The sequence below is a fragment of the Phaethon aethereus genome (assembly GCF_964289735.1).
Source record: "Phaethon aethereus genome assembly, chromosome: 4".
Taxonomy (NCBI): Eukaryota; Metazoa; Chordata; class Aves; order Phaethontiformes; family Phaethontidae; genus Phaethon; species Phaethon aethereus.
Genome location: NC_138578.1, coordinates 48179553 through 48193111, shown reverse-complemented (window position 1 = coordinate 48193111; position 13559 = coordinate 48179553). Strand labels below are relative to the sequence as shown.

General features: G+C 40.0%; 1 protein-coding gene across 7 annotated transcripts in view; it reads right to left on the bottom strand.

Annotated features, from left to right (window-relative positions):
* TENM3 (teneurin transmembrane protein 3) overlaps positions 1 to 13559 on the bottom strand; it is a gene marked incomplete at both ends in the record, with an annotated part of 320770 nt that overhangs the window by 10534 nt on the left and 296677 nt on the right. For all 7 annotated transcript variants that reach the window (XM_081999411.1, XM_081999412.1, XM_081999413.1 and 4 more), the window contains 2 exons: positions 5470 to 5705; positions 6416 to 6591. In XM_081999411.1, the coding sequence (XP_081855537.1) occupies positions 5470 to 5705; positions 6416 to 6591 (412 nt within the window). The remainder of the gene's footprint in view (positions 1 to 5469; positions 5706 to 6415; positions 6592 to 13559) is intronic.

Here is a 13559-nt window from a genome sequence, read left to right as displayed (position 1 = left end):
ATCCTAATCTTCCACAGCAAGTATTTTTCAAAACGATAAATACAAAATTAAGATCTTCAAAAGCACATTAAATCTTCAAAATAAGATTAAACAGTTTTTAGAACATAGACTTTGCCATTCTGGATCAAATGGAAGTTTAACTCAGTATACCATCCACAGCTGCAATATATATATGAGGCTGAAATGAGGATTATTTTTTTGCCAAGTTAACTGACCACTTAAAGCCTTAAATGACTGGAAGACTACTGAAAAACAGTTTTAAATGCTTTGAAGTTTATAACGGTTCAATTTGAAATTAAAGCCTTAGCCTAGATACGTTTATGTTGAAAGGGGTATTATTTATATATGTAAACTATAGTGGTGGACAGTGATTTCTGTGTAATACTCGTACATTGAAATTCGCCCTCCTTAGTGTTATAAATATCCTGACTTTCAGTTTCATGCAATCAACTCTGATTTTTGTATTTATGAAAGGAAAATGTCTGATTTTCCTTTCCCACATTGGTATCTTGGCAATTCTCCATTCCCCCTCTGCATTGAACTATTTTTTAGTGTTCTCAGACAGGCCTCTAGGATTTCTTTGTTCATCTGTAAACCATTTCTATATATGCTGTGTCCTTTTAAAGTTATTCCAGGTGAAGGTGAAACACTGATAACTGATGTTGTTCAACATTGTATTTTGCCAACATATGGGAAGTAGGGGACAAATGGAGATATAGCTGTATTTATTAAATTTTTTGTAAAGTTCCTTTTCAAGTACTTGATGCATACGATACAAAGAGGTGAAGATGGCTAAATAACATTCAGAAAAGAACAAAAAAACAGATATCCTGAACAAAGAAATGACTAGAGAACCTTTGCATTTTTCAGGGCTGCATGTTTAAAAAATACATATATCATGGACACTGGTACTTATACCCTGAAGCTGATAAGTTTCTAAAAGATCAATATAAATTAGATCCTTTATTATTGGCATAAAAAGTATTAAAGTGATGATGACGTTTCACAGGCAAATATGTAAAACAAACAAAACAAAATCCTACAAATGCTCAGTTTTGCTTATATCCGTTGGTCTGTCTATCTACATAACTTCTCTCTTTTTCAATATGAAATCACTGGCATGAAAACAATCTGCACTGTCAACTTCAGAACAAAAATCCATGTTTTCATGTAAATCTTCTAAATGAGGAAGGTTAAACTTAACTATGAAGCATTCCCATTCACTTCCTTTTTGTAATTTTTTTTGACTTTTTAATTTTCAGGTAGCTTTTGTTTAAATTTTCCAACATGTAATATTCAATCATTTGCCTAAATTCACTCTTAAATCTTGTTTATCTCTGGCTTTTATTTCCCAGCTTCTCCCACACATGCCTGCACTCATCTCTGCATCTCCCTGCCTGTTCTGCTTCTCTGATTTTTTCCTCTCCTTTTCTCTCCATCCTTCCTTATTTTACACTTAATTATGATTTTTATTAATTTTCTTGTCTACCTCTTGGGCTTAGACACTGAAGTGCGAATAGGCACTTCTGATTTTTGAATTGGCAAAGAGGGAAGGGTGGTTTTACGGTTAAGGCAGATGTACAAGCAATTGCAGTTAATTTCTTGGCTAAGCACATCCTTCCGGTGTAAATTGCAGCAAAGTACTTAATCTGGCTGTCTCAGTGCCTTATCTGCTAAATGGGATAATAACATCTTTTGCCTTCTCACTTTCCATCTGTCTGGTCTGTGTAAGGGCAGGATAGAGGGGAAAGAAAGGAAATGCCTCTTTCTCCAGCCAGATTCATGCTTCCAGATTCTGCCGACGTAGCTCTTGCTTTCAGACGTGTGAGCTTTTGGTGACATTTTGGCTCTGCTTGCATAATCTTATAATATAGATGGCAATTATAATAACAACAAGTTTTAGTGATATATCTTCTTTCATTGGACAGTATGGGGCTGGAATAACATATGTCAGCTAAGTTACTGCCTTCAACTGAAGCATTTCGTAACAACAGCTCTGCTACCAAAAGGCTTTTAACAGCAAAGACTGAACATTTTTATTGTGCCTGACAGCCACACTTCAAATAAATTTGAAACCTCTGGGTTTCAGTATGACAAAAATATGTGGTGGGCTGATCCTGGCTGGAGGCCAGGTGCCCACCAAAGCCGCTCTGTCACTCCCCTCCTCAGCTGGGCACGGGAGAGAAGATGTAACGAAAGCCTTGTGGGTCTGGATAAGGGCAGGGAGAGATCACTCACCTGTGACTGACACGGGCAAAACGGACTCAAATGGGGGAAATCAGTTTAGTTTATTACCAATCAAATCAGAGTAGGGTAGTGAGAAATAAACCCAAATCTTAAAAACACCTTTCCCCCCAACCCTCCCTTCTTCCCGGACTCAACTTCACTCCTGATTCTCTACCTCCTTCCTGCCAGTAGCACAGGGACGGGGAATGGGGGTTGTGGTCAGTTCATCACACGTAGTCTCTGCCGCTCCTTCCTCCTCACAGGGAGGACTCCTCACACCCTTCCCCTGCTCCAGCGTGGGGTCCCTCCCATGGGAGACAGTCCTCCATGAACTTCTCCAACATGAGTCCTTCCCATGGGCTGCAGTTCTTCACAAACTGCTCCAGCCTGGGTCCATTCCATGGGGTGCCGTCGTTCAGGAACAGCCTGCTCCAGTGAGGGTCCCCCACTGGGTCACAGCCTCCTTCGGGCATCCCCCTGCTCTGGCGTGGGGTCCTCCCCAGGCTGCAGGTGGAGATCTGCTCCATCATGAAGCTCCATGGGCTGCAGGGGCACAGTCGGCCTCACCATGGTCTTCACCACAGGCTGCAGGGGAATCTCTGCTCTGGCGCCTGGAGCCCCTCCTGCCCCTCCTTCTGCACTGTCTGCAGAATTGTTCCTCTCACATACTCTCACTCCTCTCTCCATCTGCAATTGCTGTTGTGCAGGCTTTTTTCCCCCTTATCCCAGAGGCGCTACGACTGTCGCTGATGGGCTCAGCCTTGGCCAGCGGCAGGTCCATCTTGGAGCCGGCTGGCATTGGCTCTATTGGACATTAGGGGAAGCTTCTAGCAGCTTCTCACAGAATCCACCCCTGTAGCCCCTCCACTACCAAAACCTTGCCCCACAAACCCAATATAAAATAGTAATTCAGGAAATTTTCAATGAAGAAACACTTAATGACACAAAACTGAGTCTCTTGACAGTCCCTATCTACTGTCCTGCTATGTTTCAGTAATTTAGGTGTCCATCTATCCTGCTCTGCTTGAACTCATGTTTTTCTTTCTAATGAGAAGCATGAACTCTTGACTGTGATTCCCCCATTAGGAGTAGGAGTATACTGCTCTGCCTTACAGAGAGATTCAAGAGGTACTGTGAAAATTGGGGACCTCTGCAGAGCTTGGAACATGTCAGGTCTCAGGAGGACGCAGAGCAAACTCTTCCTGTGAGCACCCTCATCTATGTTACCTGTCTACTCTGGGTGCACCTCTTGAGACAGAGCTCATACCGGTTCCTTTATTTAAGACCCTTGTAAGTGAGGGTCTGTCTGGCCTTAATACAAATGCTCTAAAAAGGCTCTTTCATGCAGAAGACTGTCAGGACCTCTGCCAAAGGCCAGCCACCAGACCAAAGGTACAGGTCCAGGGACAAAACTAGCTTATTGAACAAATATGAAAAAAAGTCTGAACAAAAGTAAGATTGACAGAGGATTGTTTAGTTAAGGGATCTTGACATAATTCGTAATATAAAGACTACTAGTAGTGGATAGAACTCAGAGAAGATAGAAAACCAGAGTACCTGAGAGTGTACTTTGTAATGTTAGATACTGCATATATATAAGGCAGTGAAAGTGTCATATATATGAGTACATTTACTGGCATTGCATTTTGTCACTGTTTTTTGTCTACATTTGTCTTTGCAGCAAAATGTAACTGACATATCTGTAGATGGAAGTGATGAGCTCCCTAAGTTATTCCGGTTCTTCTTTCTGTTTTCTTTCCCCACTTTCCTACATCCCCCCACCCACCCCCGAGTGACATTTCTGTAATATCTTCCCATGTAAATCAATTTCAAAAAACCTTCCTTTTTTTTTTCCCAAACAAGTTTCTTTAAGTTTTTTTTTAGGCATTTTTCTCATATTAGCCCATATTCTCCACCTGCCCTACTTCTTCCATTTGTATATAAACCTTTAGGTACTACTATTTTATCCTAATCTGTAATCTGTCACTTCCCCCTCCATCTTGTTAAATCTCTCCCTCTTCTCCGCTGTTCCTTTTTTCCTGTTAACTCTTCCAACTTAAAGCTGCCCGTGACATTTCTTTTACCTCCTCTGCACTCAAATGCCAAAATTTTGCTTCACTTTTGAGAACTGGACTCATGGCCATTTGCTTCATTGCCAAAACCAAATGCCATTAGTATGGCCATTTTATTTTCTCTTGGGCTTCTTTCACAAATGAATTGGCAAGTACATTATCCCACTGTACTATGTAATGAGATGCCTATGAACCAGAATCACAAAGATGAGCTCCAGAAGCATGGCTTCCTTTTCTTCTTCATTATCCACGTACGACAGCTGCCACAGCTAGGTACAAGTTGGTTGTTCTTAAGCAGCAGCTACTGTGCATAATCATTCTTCCTTCTTGGAAAAAATCCATTCTTCTTGCAGAGCAAGTAGTAGAGAGGAATATAAGGTGCATGACAGCACTCCCTCCTCTCTCGTCCCGAAGGAAGATATAAAGTATTTTAAGATTTAAAGTGGCATGTTACCTCTTAGAAGTCAAGTTGTCTGAAATTACTTACCTTCATTTGATATACTGCCTAGGCCTTATTTTAAAGAACTGAGTTCACTTCCAATAGTAAGTCAGACCTCCAATGTGGTCTTGAAATGGTCTCCTGGCAACCCAATTTTAAACGCTTAATCTATGTTGTCTTTACCAAATGGCTGTCATAAATCATAGTTTGCTTCCAACTTACATTTCACTCACTATGTAGGAAGAAGAAATGCCAACAAAATGGTAAAGACATATGTTAGAGGAATATGCTGTACACATGCTCATACAGTTAAACCCTTCCTACCAGAAGTAAGTATTAGTACCATTTTTATTTAAGATAAAAAAGAAAGAAAATCCTAGGACTGTGCTAACTTATGGTAGAATAATTTAAAACCAGATTCAAAATCAGGTGTGTGAATCCAGTACCAGAAAAAAAAAAAGTGAAGGAAAGCAGAAAATTGTTCTTTTATCCCAATTCATTCCAATGCATTCCAGGCTATAAGCAACAGTTTGAAGTCCACAGAAAAGAGCAATTAATAAGGAAGAACAGCCAATAAATGCAGTAATAAAAGCAAGTACTTCCAGCTCTACAGTAAGCTTGTCTACAGTAAATATTCTGTGGTTGTTGGATGGCAATACCTACAGGAATATATTTACATTTCCTCTCACTTAATGAGTATGCAGTGGATACCACGCATGCTTGCGTGCTTACCCGAAGCTTTCGGCCAAACACGTTGACTTTTCCCTGGGCTTGCTCTTTCCGGAATCGCCACTCCACCAGGTTCTGCCCATTCTCCCCCGGGAGGGTCATGTTTCTCTTTGCCACAGTGGGGTTGGCAGTGCCAGCCAACACGTGCGGCTCTGTCTGGTAGTGTGAGTCTAGGCCGCTGGCATACAAGATTCTCAGTGAGCCATCATAACCAATCTGGTAGCTATTTCTTAACTGATCTGAAAAGGCAAAAAAGAGAAGCATAGGTTACCTACACGGCTTAAGAGTGTGCCTTTGTCCTGCACACTTTATACAATATGCGCATATAACATCTTGACTTCACATAACTGACCCAATGGTAATAAATACCCAGGGTGAGATTGGTAAGAATATCTGTATCACATGAGAGCAGAAATGCCTTTGGGACCTATCTTCAAAGTCGCTTAAACACTTCAGAAAATCCCACTCTCAGAGTATATTCTTTGGACTGGCACAAAACACATTTTTTGCTGTTTCATTAGGCATTCTTGGCCTAATCCTAAGCATACTGTGACTACTGACTTTTGCAAGGATGTGGCTGCTAGGATGTCACATGCTATTTTAAAGCTAAAATCTTACTTCACACTATTTCTGCACTTACTTCCCTTTGAATCCATTCCTATCTCCTTTCCAAGATTCCCTTCTAATACGAAGTACATATTCTGACTAATTCCCATAGCTGTTTACAAAAGCTATTTTGGTAGAAAACATATCTAAGTCTACTTTCATTGCAACTCCTCCTTTCCCTGAACAGTTCTTTCTATATATGTATAGAAACATGTATGTGTCACCCCTTCCTCCAAACACCATGCCTCTAAAGTTTCCCTCTAACACATCCAATTGGAGCTGCCTGTACCGTAAGAAAAGTTTTCAGGCCAATACCTGCTGAGAAATCTTTTGTATACAGTACCTTGAACCATGGTATAGAAGGAATCAATTGATGATAAGTTGGAAGTGATGCTGACATCTTCCTCTCTGTTGGATGACTCAATGTCTACTGTAATGGCCCTTTCCATTTCCCCATGAAGGTTGGTGACAACTCCAGTTGGGAATGTAACGTTCGTTAGACGGCCCTCGCTATCGTAGCTAAAAAAAAAAAAAAAGAAAAAAAAGGAGTCCAGAAATGATACATAGCAGGAACAAATTGTTTTCATTTACAAGTAAAATGAACAAAAATACCAGCTACTCATATTGTTAAGGCACGTTTGCTTTTTTGTGCATGGGATAGGCACAGCAAAGACTTCAAACGTGCTTTGAAGTAGGCAAAAGACTGCTTAACATACAGGAGCCTCAATGGTGATAGCAAGAGCAAACAGATGGATCTTCAGCTCTGCATATTATTCTTTGAAGCGTGACCAAATCCTGCTGCACATCTAATTCACCATTTCAAAGGGACCATATTTATTGGTGCTAAATTCTGTAGCATTCTGTACTCACTTATTAGACTAGACTTTGCTGTTATTGTAGGAATCCTCAGATTTTTTCATAAAAAAGGGTATCTTAATAAGAGCATCTCTTGGGCCTTTCCTATTCAGTGATTATGCAGACCACCTGCCCTCCTGTTCCTGAGTGCTTAACATCCCTTGTATTATTAAGAGAAAGAATCTGAGGGAGTATCTAATCTACTTAAGCTCCTTGTAGCTGGAAAGCAGAACAGCTAGCACATATAACTCCTTAACTGCCTGCAGATCATAGTTTGAGAATTGTGGCATAAGCCATGCAGGAGATGCATTTTTTTCTGGCTCTACTGACATTTCTTTAAATAGGTAGATACAATTTCTGTAATTGAAGCAGACCTGTGACATCTAAGCCATGTCTTTTCCTATGCTATGTTAGGTATACTCCATTGGTACAAGACCCGAGACCATGCTGACATCCAGACATGCACTGTGGTCACAGCATAGAGAGGTAAAGCATTATGGGAGCTTCAGGTCATAAAACTGCTTTTAAGATTAGCTCTTCCAGTACTACAGCCTGGATTTGTCAGCCTAGGTGTTCAGCTGAGGCTCATTTAGAAGCCTGCCTGTATCTGCAAAGGAGGGAAACAAGCATCCAAAGGGTGAGTCCAGGCCCACATGTGACCTGTATGCCCTCAGGAATTTTACATCCCTCTCCCACCACCATGTAGTGGGGAAGCTGAAAGAAGCTTTAGTCTCTTAAGTAACTAGAACATGACCCTGCAGGTCCTCACAGTGCACTAGACACTTCATGCTTACAATTATAATAAAAATTGCTCCTTCTGGGAAAGAAACGCAAAACAAAACAATACAAAAAAAAAACCAACCAAAAAAGCCCCAAGCATATCACTGAGGCTACAGACAGTCGTCTTCTTAAATTGAGAGAATTAATTCCAAACAGTTTTAACCCACGACACACTAACTTTCTCTGAACAGCATGAATACTGCACAGCATTGCTGTAACTGAAAGGATTAGGTTAAGAAATGTTTTTTTCCAGTTTGCTTACTCTGTAGATTTGACAGCTTTTTGCATACAGTCATTTCCATCCTTTTAACACAGTTGATTTCCTTTGTTTATATGAGACTTTCACTTAGCAACAGGAAAAAGAATGTTTAAAAATCAGAAACCATACTGCAAGCCAGGGAAATCAAGTGGGGAAAATTATTTTTTGAAGTTAAGTACATTTCAAGATAATGGGGTTTCTTCCAGTCTGTTTCTAGCCCTAATTTTGTCTCTTTTTCACAGACTGGACTTGGCAAGCTGAGACAGTGCATTTATGCAGGAAACCAAAACAAACACACCAATGTTCCTTGTGCATGAATGTGACTGCTAGCCTATTCATGACCTTCACTCTCATTCCTCAGTTCCATAAACTTATTTTCTTTTCATGCCCAACTTCCCTTTTCAACTCCCAGGGGAACGTATATTGTCCAATTAGTGTCCTTTTCTATTTTCCGCTTTGTGTTTGAAAATGGTATCAAATTATTTTGTTGGGAATTACTTGCGTCCTTTGATTCCAGTAGCCAAGTCAGTCAGTCAGTCTTTATTTCAAACAATACTTACTAAAGCCGCAGAAGGTAAGATTTCCCTGTAAGAACTTTTTACCCTTTGAATCACAGTATTTGTGAGAAATTACTTATCATATTTTTCAGTATACTACTTGAATTAGAAAATGCTACACATCAGTGGTGTGTGGCTTTACTGCAGTATGCAGCGCTGAACATCGCTATTCTTGTTTTATGCATTCTTGCTTATTTTTTGACTCTGTGCCTATAGTTCCTGAACTGGTCTCTTCTTTCACAAATACATGAAAGCATATCATGAGACCGAGATAAGCAGCTAATATTATTACAGTTCAAAGATCAGAAAAAAAAAATCATGCTACATGTTCACGTTCTTAAAAACATGACTTTAAAGCGGGAAGAATCTTAAAAGCCATGATTGCTTGGTTCAGGCGTCCTAGTGCAAGAAGAAAATGTGACTGAGACGTGAAAGGGAAGAATAGGATTTCTCATACTTGTATAGCCAGGAACAAAAACAAAGAGGGGAAACAGGTCTTTCTACAATTTATTACATATTCCATTTTATGACGGATTGCAATGTGTGTCCTTCATTTTGTTCACAGCACATCGAATACTAAACTTATTTTGTACTCGATATCTTTTTGCCCACAATGAAAGCCTTATCAATGCTCAGCATAGCAACATCACTCATACCTTTGGGCATTCCTGTGCCATTTTTCTTACTACATCCAAGTATCCTTGCATTCTGCTGCCAAGGTGAATTTATTAATCCAAGATTGTCCGTTTTAGACTAAGACATTTCTTTTATCTGCCTACTGTTCTAATATTGAAATTGCCCTAGAAGGAGTGACATCTAAAGTATAGAGGGCGAGCACCTATTTGGCATTTCACAGCCTCTTTCATCTTTTCATCCAAAGACAAGCTCTGGCACACATGTTACCGTGGAGCCCTCACCTTTCTTCAGGCTCCACAGCAAAGCTATTCAACCAACCTCTTCAATTCTTCAAGAGCAAGCTGCACATAAACTTTTCAAGAATCTAAACCAGAAACTTGCTCACTGGGCGTGATCTTGTGTGCATTAATCCCATTAACTCATTTCCTTTTGCATTAACATAATGATCTTCATATTTGGTCAGTAACTACAGAAGACAGCAGCAGGGGCAGCTGCCACCACCGCTAGCTGAAGTTCCCCTTAGATCGAATTCTTTTTCTTCTTTAGGATGATCTGTCACTGCCAGATAGTTTTCCCCTTCTGCAGTGAGAGTTTCTCAGAGATAATGATTATCAGCTTCCCAGATTCTTGACCTTTTTGCTCTTCACCTGCTGGAAGTCTCTCTTCCATTGTTCATCTCCTTTAGTTTTAATTACATTCCTTCCCAGACCATTTTCTGTTCTACCCTATGTAGGACACTTACTTTGCAGCGATAACTTCCTGGTAAGCCTTGTCACAGATGGAAATGCCCTACTTTCTTTATTTCTGACTTGTTTCTTATGATGTGCATCGTATCTTAGTTTGCAGTACATTTAGTTCAACCCCAACTTGCAGAGAATTATTAATGTTTTATATCACAAGTTACTTCAACATAAAATAGGAAGCTGTAGAAATGAGGCGTATAGTAAAGGTTGCTGCCAAAGCCAATTGCAAAGTTTATGACTGATACTGTTTTTACATAGACCTCTGTGGCATACTCCCTTAACAAAATAAATTCTGTAATTTTTTTTTTCTTATTGTAAACATGTCGGGTTGAAGAGCAAGGCACGCCAATTCCTGCACATTTCATATAACAAGACATACAGTGCAAATGTGTATTTTGTATTTCTTTAAAGACTGGTTACAGATTATACTATTAGTTGGGATACTGTAATAAAGAAATGAGGCATGAATGCCCTTAATAATAGAGACATGTATAATTTTGATAGTAAAATGAAAAGTACTGTTACATTCTCACTCAACACATATCAGGCATTTCCTCTATACATCTTGAATTATCAAGAGTGGCTAAAAAATGTATGGAACATTGCCTTACTGGTTTCAAACTATTTGTCGGAAGCCTTATATACCGAGGTGCTGCTTCTTGGCAGGTGAGAACAGAAGGGTCAAAGTTGACTTTCAGAAGTGCAGCATGCTGTTGTTTTAGGTGTGTGCTCACCATGCTGACACGTACTGAAAAATCTGCCCTAACCTGGCAATGAAATGTCTCCTTCAGCTTGTTGAGGCCATTAAGTTTGCATTTACATAGACTGTTGTCTTTAACATTAAAGAGTGTCAGTTTGCAAATACATTCTTTCACTTGTATTCAGCCTCCTGTAGCATGATGCAAGTTTAGTCCCTCCCAAGTAGTGAATTCACAGTTGGAAAACTACAGTGAAGTCACCTTGATAGGGCATCACTGCATTGCCAACCCAGTAACAAAATAGTTATCTTGCTGATCAAAAAGAAACAAACCCATAGTTTATATATCATCACTATTTATCATTTCATCACCCTTATGGAGCTCTCCTGTCCTCCACTGGTTTAAAATAGGGCACAGCAACTTCGTGGGAGCTCTAGTTCTCACCATCTTAGTTCTCACCATCTTTAACCATTACATGGGTTGTTTAAAGAGAGGAAAAGACTCTCAACTTCAACATAATGAGATTTGTTAATTTTCCCCTTTACTCCATTACTACGTTGCTTTCCTCATTTTGATATGTATTTTTGCTTTTTATTTGGCTGAAGAGTGACTGAATGAGCCTGTTAGAAATGAAAAAAGTGAAAATAATTTACAGATGCATAGATAGACAAATGATTTTTGGCATCCCTTTTTTTGGCATTTCTTCTTCAGTGTCATCAAAATACACACTTCAGTGGATCCATAACTACTCATTTATAACCTGCCTTTTAAAAAATATTAACTGAAATACCATATGCAAATATTCCTTTACTTCCACACAGTATGTCTGTCATCGTAGAAGGTTTAGCATCTTGCTTGTGAATTCACAGTACAAATGTATCAGGCATCCCAAAATATTAAACTATAACTTCCTTTTGAGATAGAACAGATATATATTTTTTAAAATGGAACCATAAACAATAAGACAGCTGTATGTCTTGCTAATATTGTTTTGTTTTGCTTAACAAGAAGGAAGCAAGTGTGTCATAAATGACAATTTGATGTATGTTAGCAGGCTCGTAAATTATGACAAGTGGATTGATTTTTTTTTAAAACTTGACTATTGTCTAAGGAGGGCAGCGTTTTTCCTTTGTTTTTATCTGAAATACTGTTAAGCATGAGAAAAAAATTCAATATTCTTTCCAGTCTTACAGAATATATGAATATTTTCCCTTTCCTTCCTTCTCTACTCCTTTTCCCTCTCCCTCTCCTTTCCTTTTCCTTTCTGCTGTGCCTAGCTCTGAGAAAACAGTGGATGAATAGGATTACAGAAAATAGGTCCAGGAGTGATTCTAGGAAGGAGCTAAAGTAAACTGCAGCCCAAAGTCCAATTCTGGACAGCTACTTTTTGTTTTTTAATGGAATTTGGGCAGAAAATGCAAACTCACAAAACCACAGAGACTGGAAGGGCATTAAAAGTATTAGTATCAGCTAAATTTCTCTGTCATTGTCAACCAAAGTGTCAGACAACTGAAGCTTAAATTCGAGCAGCTGGTCTGCTTTTCCTGTTCCTTTATCTGATGGCCGCCTTCCATGGAGAAAGGGTCTTTATCCCGTTTTCATCTGGGAAAGTCTTATGCAACTGTTTGCACAGCTGGTTAAATAATTTAGGTAATGGTCTTTTATCTTAGCAACGTGGTCCGGACAAATTTTTCAGCCCAAGTTTAATGAAGAGATTTCTTCAGCTGGAAGGTGATTGACAATTTCTCTTTTCACCCTCTCCTGTTATAACTGTAGCCTTTGAGGCTTTTTTCGTGTGTCTATTTTGTCATAATGTTAAAAGGATAGTTTTCAGTCTTTTTTTGTAAACTGGCATTCAGCACACCAGACGTGAACAATTCACTTAAATAGGCCATTCATGACAGCCATAACTCATCTGCAAAACAACAGGCACACTCTAAATGAAAATTACTGCAGGAAATGTGTCTGTTGGAAAGGGAGCTCAAAGAAATGGATCAACACCTTCCCTCGCAATAGCTTGCTTACTTCCGTATGGAGAAGTTTTTATGCTCATTTTCCACTTCATTGCAAAACTGGGCAAACAAGCACAAGTTCAGTGCTTGTGCCACAGTAAGACTGACCACCTTCACGGCCTAATCCAAAATGACTTCCAGAGGCAGGTATTTAGGGGGAGCGGTGCTTTGCAGTGAAAGAAGAAATACATTAACTTATCATGCTGGACTGCTGCTTTACTTTTTTTACCAGAAGACTGCCAAACTTTTCACTCATTGCTGTATGGTGTTGCAATCCTCCCACACTGTGCTGTTTGCTGCAATAAGCACCTGCCATGTATATTCTCGTAAGGATTCACAAAACCAAGAATTCTTTCGTAACTCGCATTTCTGACACACACATTACATGCACAGGAACCTGCACTACTAAGTAGCGTTAATGACAATGGTGCTTTCTGAAAAAAGCTGGAAGAAAAACTGGGGAGTATGCACAAGGGGGAAGGGGTGCACCAGCAGCAGTGGGATGGAGGCGGTGTGGCTAAAGTGAGAGGTGTTATCTGGGGATGGAGCAGCTTCCCAGAGCTGGGGGTGTACTGCGTACCCTTCGGAACTGAGTGAAGCCAATTTGAGACCGACTGAAGGGGGGGTTGTCCTTACGAAGATGAGACTAAATTACAGTAGTCAGGCTTTTATCTAGAAGACCTCAACACTCATCCCCCCGCTTTTCAACTTCCCTCTAATGGGAATTCACTGCGCGCAAGCCCCGCAGGGGCCGGACTCCGGTTTTTGCCGGGGTGTGCAGAGGCAGCTCCTGCCCCATGGCAGCTTCCCGGGTGCGGTGTCTTTAATCTCAGGGCTCCCTGAGGCTGCTGGTTTGTTTCTGTGTCACTTCCCCCGCCTCCTTAGCTCATCTATTGTTGTACAAATAAACTGTGTGTCTTGTCGATATAAATACCAGAGTATGGTCT